Source organism: Embiotoca jacksoni, unplaced genomic scaffold (assembly GCF_022577435.1).
Source record: "Embiotoca jacksoni isolate LCO1_2020_lvr unplaced genomic scaffold, fEmbJac1.0.p SCAF_126, whole genome shotgun sequence".
NCBI classification, from domain to species: Eukaryota; Metazoa; Chordata; class Actinopteri; family Embiotocidae; genus Embiotoca; species Embiotoca jacksoni.
Window position 1 is genome coordinate 187920 of NW_027185259.1, and position 8164 is coordinate 196083.

At 49.3% G+C, this 8164-nt stretch overlaps 1 protein-coding gene across 1 annotated transcript in view; it reads right to left on the reverse strand.

Annotated features, from left to right (window-relative positions):
• Nucleotides 1–371: 371 nt before the first annotated feature.
• runx1 (RUNX family transcription factor 1) overlaps nt 372–8164 on the reverse strand; it is a 31737-nt gene continuing 23944 nt past the window's right edge. Inside the window, 4 exon segments of the mRNA XM_069145499.1 lie at nt 372–673; nt 675–1024; nt 1114–1260; nt 6065–6262. Of these exon segments, the coding sequence (XP_069001600.1) occupies nt 455–673; nt 675–1024; nt 1114–1260; nt 6065–6262 (914 nt within the window). The 3' untranslated portion in view covers nt 372–454.

Genomic DNA, 8164 nt, shown 5'->3' on the forward strand with positions numbered 1-8164 from the left:
TACGACCCGTATTCGCGCTGTGGAATTAGGTCTGCTTCGCGCCAGGCTAACGGAGGCGAGCTAGACGTTTTGGGAAATTACTTGGCCTTTAAAAAAAAAAAAAAAAAAAACTTCACGTGCGTGAGATGCTTCCAAAAGATTCACGTCTTTGCAAAGACGTGAAAGTCCACCGGTTCGGTTCAGTTTGGACTTCGGAGTCAACGGCCACAACTCGGGGGAAGTCCGAAAGTACCGAGGCGAATATTATTTGTTGTCTTTTCATTGGATTTGTTGACGATATTAAAGATTCCTCGATCGAAGTATCAGTTGTCAGCTTCTCGCTACGTTCCGTGACGCCCGGCTCCGACCCGACCACCGTCACGTGACCGGGAAGTCAGCTCCAAGCCAGCCGCTCGCCTTCGTCCTCGAGCCGACCGCCGAGGGAGGGAGGGGCGTGGGGGGGGGGGGGAGGGTTTCAGTACGGTCTCCACACGGCTTCGGCGGCCACCATGTTTGTCGGGGAGCTGCTGTGGCTGGACTCCACGTCCGCGCCTTCGTTCTGATTGGGCAACGAGGGGTGCAGGAGGGAGGAGCCCGTGGAGGCGTTGGTGCACGGCAGGATCCTCGGCGGTGAGCGCGAGTCGCCGGCGCCACCGCCGCCGCCACCGCCGCCGCCGCCGCCACCCCCCCCCGGCCATCATGGAGAACTGGTACGAGCCGGCGGCGGTGGAGTAGTAGAGGTGGTACGGCGAGGACGTGGACTGGAAGGGCCCGTTCTGGGCCTGGTGCGGGGTGTTGCCGGGGTACGGCGGCGGCAGGTAGGTGTGGTAGCGGCCCGCTGGGGTGGTGGCCATCGCCGTCGCCATGGTGATGCCGAGGGCGCCGCTGGAGACGGGGTTGTGGGACGGCGCGTAGGTGAAGGCGGCCGCCGTGGGCGGGTAGTGCACCCGCGGGTCGGAGAAACGGGAGTCGGGCAAGGACGGGAGGGAGGTGAAAGGTCGCTCCAAGGTCATCCTGGGGTCGCCGAAGGCCGCGAGGTCGGGACCTACGAGAGGGCAAAGGGGGCAGCGGTTACAAACAAGCCCCCGCTTCGTTCCCTCGGCGCTTCCGTCGAAAGCGCGCTCAGCGCGTTACCTGTGAGTCTCGAGGACAGCTCGCCGAACGAAGAGCGACCGGGCGAAAGGGGATTGGCCGTGTGGACGGTGGGCGTGGTTATCTGGCCAAGGTAGGGATACGATTGGTCGTAGGACCAAGACGGAGACGACTGCATTTGCCTGGAGTCTGAAAAGGAGAGGCAAAAAGAGAGAGAGGGAGGAAATGAGAAACTTCTGCTCTTTGATTCTGGCGAAAATAAAGAATACAAAAATAAAAACATTCACGCAGATAAGTTTGAACCTCCGGAGGAGCGTTTCCCGTTCGGAGTAGACTTCTTCTTTTGACCAACCGATAGCGTCCAAAGCGGGGTTTAAAAAAAAAAAAGACTTTAAAGTGGATGAGCTTTTTTTTTTTTCTTCTTCTTCTTCTTATGACATTTATCTTGTAAACAGTACGAGGATAAAAAAAAAAGAAAAAAAAGAAAGGACTGTATGATTTGTGTATGAAGTCCTCTTTAAATACAGGCTGGTTTAATTGAACTTGGTCTTGACACAGACGCTGTTTATCGTGAAAGAAACAGAAGAAAGAGCGATGGAGAGGAAGCAATTAAGTTCGTGTGTGGGGTGGACGGATGAAGGGAAGGGCTGTGTGTGTGTGTGTGTGTGTGTGTGTGTGTGTGTGTGTGTGTGTGTGTGAGTGTGTGTGAGTTCTTTCATTCAGTCCAGTCTTTTTCCCCACAGTCTAATAAATGGTACTGATCACCCACAGACTTGCAGACAACAGTGTTTACGCATGTGTGTGTGTGTGTGTGTGTGTGTGTGTGTGTGTGTGTGTGTGTGTGTGTCTTTGTGCTTTTCGTGTGTGTGTGTGTGTGTGTGTGCGTGCGCTGCAGACAGACGAGGAAGCAAATTGTGCACAGCAGCCAAGACGTCAGCGACGGCTTTTCATGTCTCGCCAAGCGCTCTCCCAAGCGTTGACGTATGTGTGTGTGTGTGTGTGTGTGTGTGTGTGTGTGTGTGGTGTATGTGGGTGGCGGTGAAGCCCAGGCCCCGTGCCAAGCCGCCCCCTTTCCTGGCTTTTCTCTCCCCGGGCACAGCGCACCCAATGCGGGCTAGGAAATAGAACCAGAGCACGTAGAGAGAGAGAGGGTTTTTTTTTTTTTTTTTTTTTTTTGGGGGGGGGGGGGGGGGGGGGGGGGGGGTTGCGTGGTTTGGTGGTTTGCGGTCCGCCGATAACGTCCAAAATAGGACACGACGCGAACATTGACTTTGCATAATTCAGCAGGGATGATTGCGGTTTTTACTGACTGCGCTATTTTTATTTTTTATTATTATTCTTCAATACTTCAAAATGGAACAAAAAAAACCCCCCAAAAAAATCCATTGTGGGAATTTGTAGTTATGTTTACACTTTAGGATCATTACAAATAGGAGGGGGTTGGAGGCGTCGGGAGGGGGGGGGGTGGCTAACAAGGAACAAGGAAATGTTTGTGACATGCAAATACTGCCAATTTGGAAAATTCGGCTTCTTTGTGGAAAACCAGAAATAATTTTTCCCATAAACTGACCTTTGTTTTTGTTTTGTTTTTTAAGCCGTGGAAAGTTAGAGGCGATTTTTCGTAACCACATTCGTCAGGATATAAAAGGACAAACGTTTGTTTATTTAGAGAAGTGTTAACCTGCCAGAGGGCAAATATCCACTACATATTTCCTCCCTCTGGGGATGTAGAGATACGCACCGTCAAGACGTGATCGCGCAGTTGATACTGAGCTTTACAGGTTTTTTTTGGACGAGAGGATCGGTGGATAACGTTTCCGCCAACCTGTTGCTACGGTGATCCCGGGGGGGGGGGGGTGGTTTCCCAGCTGTTATTTATATTGTTATCATTTCATTTTTACAGTTACAAGAAAAAAAAAAAAACACATCGTAAGCTTTCATTTCATCTTGACCCCTTTTTCCCTGTTCGTATTTTACGTCCATTCGGAGCTGCAAGTGGGCTGACGTACACACACACACACACACACACACACACACACACACATACATTTCATATATAACGGCCACGGAGCAGCACGTACAGTATTTATGACTCACGGTCGGGAAATATTGGAGAAGTGAAAGAAAGGAAGACAAATATTAAATGAGAAATGAAAGCGTGTGAGGGCGGGGGGGGGGAAGGGGGAAGAGAAAGAAAAGAGGGGGAGCTCTTCAATGGCCTAATAGCGGTTTCCTGTTTGCTATTTTCACGTTTTTGAGAAGGATCAGAGAAAACTCAGAAAAGTGGAAGTGCAATTGGCGGAGAGGTTTTTTTTCTTTTTTTTCAGCCCCTAGTGGCCACTCGCTGGCACCGCGCTCACTTTGCCTCACTTTGCCTCACTCCCCCCCCCGAGTCCTGGGGTAGAAGTTCATTATAGAGGCCGACCAACTGTAATTCATGGAGGACATCAGGTATAAAACGGATAGAAAAGTCGGTGGGAGGGCGGCGACAGGTTAAAGTATAGGTAGCGCCTTAGTAGCGCTTAAAATGGCACTTTATTTTTAACACTTTGTAGTTTGGCTTTCTAGAAGAAATTGTATTTTCTTGATTCCTGTTGTTCCGGGTTTTGTACCCTGGTGGTTGATGAACTTATTGTAAGTCGCTTTGGATAAAAAGAGTCAGCTAAATGAAATGTAACGTCATTAAAAAGGCTCTTTTCGGATCATATTTTAATATTCTATATGTGCCTTGAAACCACGCCAACATTCGGTGTACTACACTACACTAGAATTACACTCACAAGTAGACTTTTGGCTCTTAAAGTCGCCGTGTGAAATAGATGTCCATAGTGGTAAAATCCCCCCCCAAAAAAATTTGGGACAGTTCTACATTTACTTTTAAAATATTTTGTTTTTTTTCTCACAGTTGTACTTCCTGCCAGCTGACTTTCATTTCCTCCTTTCGGGGCCTAATTTGCTGCCTGTGACGAGTGTCACTACCACTGAAGGCAAAAGAGGAACGGAATAGTGTCTTTCGGTGGCACGCAGAGTATCCACGGCAACCGCAACACACACACACACACACACTCGCAGGTACACACACACACACACACACACACACACACACACACACACACACACACACACACACACTGACCACAATGGATCTCACCAAAACCACAAGAAAGAACAATGAGGTTTGATGCAAGCTGTATGTAAAAAGTCTGGGAAACACACACACACACACACACACACACACACACACACACACACACACACACACACACACACACACACACACACACACACCGTTATTTGATGCGTTAGATGAAGTTATGTCCGGTATTCATTTGCACGTTGGCACTAGAAACGTAGTTAAACTGACAAACAGAGTAAGAAAAAGAAAAGGGTTCCAGGAAGAGTTCATTTTTCCCCCCCTAATGTCGCAGAGAGGCACTTGAACTCACCGCGGGGCCGTTTCAGGAAACCTTTAAAGCGCGGGCGGACGACAGTTGTTTTTTTCACACGCTCAAAGCTTCTCACCATTTGAGACATGTCACTTCAAGCCCGCAGGATGCGTCACGCCGACAGAGGAAGTAGTCAAGACACGTATCTCGCCGAGTATGTGATCAGCGGTGGATGATATGTGCTGACGCGAACGCGTTACATCAACTTTGTGTCAAAAAACAAAAAAACAACCCAAAAAACAAATGAAACCAAACCAAAGAAAAACTCCCAGGGTCATTGTGCCGTGGCCAGAAAAACATGCAAAAAAAAAAAATATCCAGTACATAAGCCCCGCCTCCTTCTAAAACGGCTTTTAACCCTTTTCTGTGTTTTTAAAAGCCTTTTTAAAAGCCTTTTTAAAAGCGTTACAACGAGACGTGAACGCTCATCGCTGAGCTTTAGGGCTGCTTTCTTTTTTTGACGGATGTTTTTTTTTTTTTTTTATCTTGGAAGTTGTCTCACCCAGTTTCTAAGCCTTTATGCTAAGCTCAGCTAAAAGTCGGCTGCGACTTCATATTTGACGACAGGCATCACATGTTGCATCAGCGCATAGAGTTTCTGAGTAATCCTCGGGTGTCCGAATTATGCCAGATCGCTGGTCCGTCATGTGGTTTTGTTTATTCTCCGAGACTAACGTCGGTAAAAGAAAAAAAGGAAAAAACAAATCACAGATACAATCCGGGAAGTGATTTTCTTTCCTATTCAAAACCACGACTTTTTTTTTTTTCCAAAGGTTTTTCATGCAACACGAATCCTGCATGAATCAAACACTTGGAAATAACTGCTTCTGGCAGCAACGTTTTATATCATTTACAATACTTTTCCAGCTCACCAAAGTCACCAAAGTTAACTATTTCAGGCGGTACGCCTTAAGATAAAACTTGATAAATCATCTTTTGGAAAGACACGAGTTCCAGAATATAAAAGTTCAGTCTTATTATTCCGTCATTTTCGAGTGAAGTTATGATTCATCAGTATCAAACTGGTCAAAACTTCCAACTGGGTTTGGTCGAACGGCTAACTCCGATCCGGGACGTTTCATTCGGTCCTGCAACACGGCTTCCGGCCACCGGCGGCAGCGCCGAGCGCGCTGCTGTGACGAAGCCGTCCACCGTTGACTACATATAAAAGTGGACGTAGCTTCAGGGTCTGAAAAATGAGGCCTTAAGCTGCGATACCAACCAAGGGGTGCCCCAAGTGGTCGGCTCCATAGACTCCCGTTCAACTTTTCTCGTTAAGGCCGGTGGCGCAGGTCGGGGTTGCAGCTATCGGCGAGACAGACCCACCGCCCGCGAACTCCAACGTTAAGGCTCTACGTACGACACAACCGGGTGCACTAAAAATCAAGCGTACCACGCGTGAAGCGCGCCAAAGTCGTCGAATTGACACTCGGCCTCGGTCGGAGGGAACCTAATTCAGTCCCGTTCGAGTGGCGTCAGGGGGGGAAAGCGGCGGCGGTCGTACCGGGAGACGAAGCGGCTACCAAAAACCACTTTTCGCCTCTTACCAGCAGTTATGTGAGTGTGCGCGGGGCTGGAGAAGGCGGCGGACTGGCGGCCGTTGGCCGAAGGCTGGTGGTGGTGGTGGTGGTGGTGGTGAGGAGGCGTCACCCTCATGGAGGTCCTCCTCAGCTGCTCCAGCTCCGTGAGCCTCTCGGAGAAGGCCAGAGAGCCGTGCTTGACCTCCTCCATCTTCTGACGATGTCCTGGGGGGGAGAGACAGAGAGAGAGAGAGGGGGAGAGATAGAGGAGAGATCATCGCCACGGCTCTCGAGTAACAATGTTCTGTAGTTTTACGGGAAAAAAAGAAGAAAGGGAAAAAAAACTCCCCCGCCCCCACAACCTCTGAGCCTGGCTATCGGAGGTTTTACTTCCTGTTGAAAGGGAGTTTTTCCTTCCTGCCGTTGGAGGTTTCTTCCTGTTGAAAGGGAGTCTTTCCTTCCTGCCGTTGGAGGTTTTTCTTCCTATTAAAAGGGAGTTTTTCCTTCCTGCTGTTGGAGGTTTCTTCCTGTTGAAAGGGAGTTTTTCCTTCCTGCCGTTGGCGGTTTCTTCCTGTTGAAAGGGAGTTTTTCCTTCCTGCTGTTGGAGGTTTCTTCCTGTTGAAAGGGAGTTTTTCCTTCCTGCCGTTGGAGGTTTCTTCCTGTTGAAAGGGAGTCTTTCCTTCCTGCCGTTGGAGGTTTTTCTTCCTATTAAAGGGAGTTTTTCCTTCCTGCCGTTGGAGGTTTCTTCCTGTTGAAAGGGAGTCTTTCCTTCCTGCCGTTGGAGGTTTTTCTTCCTATTAAAAGGGAGTTTTTCCTTCCTGTTGTTGGAGGTTTCTTCCTGTTAAAAGAGAGTTTTTCCCTCTCTGTCCTGTTGTGAGGACTTCGCTGCGTTAAGCGCCCTCGAACAACCCGCGTTGTGGCTTCGCCGCCACATAAATCAAATTGAATCGAAACCAGCACAACGTTCCGACATGAAGACATTTTAGAGGTGATTTGTCAACAGAGTACTTCACGCTGGAGAAAGGATTGCATAATCCGAGGATTACAGTAACCGTTACAACCCGGCTGCTTCGGCCATAACGACGTCCCGACACTGTTAACGCACTCTCTTCTGAATCTGCCTATAGGCGCCGCGTCGGGGTCTGGCTGTCTCTCCGTGTGTGTGTGTGTGTGTGTGTGTGTGTGTGTGTGTGTGTGTGTGTGTGTGTGTGTGTGTGTGTGTGTTGGTCTGTCATGCTGTCTGTGGTGTTGGCCGCACTTCAAAGCCCTGAGACGGAGCTCCAGTTACAACACTTCCTCCCAATGGGGGGAAACTGTGCGTGCGTGTATTTATACTGTGTGTGTGTGTGTGTGTGTGTGTGTGTGTGTGTGTGTGTGTGTGTTTGTGTGTGGGCGAGTTATAGACGAATGATGGTTATTCACAGCTGAGCGGAGCTGGCAGGAGTCCTCCTCGTCTTTTCCGTCACCTCTCGGCTTCTGACAAAAGTGTCGCCGAGTTCACTCGCGCGCACGTACGAGTGTTTACGAGCGCAACAAAAAAACAACAACAACAACAACGACGACGACCAAATCGGTCATTTTTTCTTCCTTTCTTCCCCGCCCCCCTTCCTGTTCCGACTGTTTCGGGCATGATGTTCACGTCTGGGCATGTCGACAGTGACTCAAGACCACAGTTTACATGAGTCCTGTGCAGGTGCAGCCAAAATATGATAATCGCGCAGATTCTTCCCGGTATTTAACTTCCTGTATTTAACTTCCAGATTGAAACTCATTGAAACTGAATGTAATCCTCTCCCCTCCCCCCTCTTTTGTTTTCTCCGGCCTCACGGTGACACTGCTGTGCAGGATGAAGCACCGGCGACCCCTCCGATCGATGAAGTTCCCCTTACGCCGGGCCTCCCGAAATACGCCGACGCCTGGCGGACGGGTTTATCGTATTATCGTTACACGAGGAAATAATTCTCCTCGTTCAGAGGGACATAAAATAAACTAATAGAGCAATTTCGTGAACTACGCGGACAGCAGATGCGAGCCGATTAAGATTATTGATTCATTTCGCCGCGGCCTGTTAGTGACTTTACTGTAAGTGGTGAACTGCCCCCCCCTTCCTACCGCCCCCCCCATCTA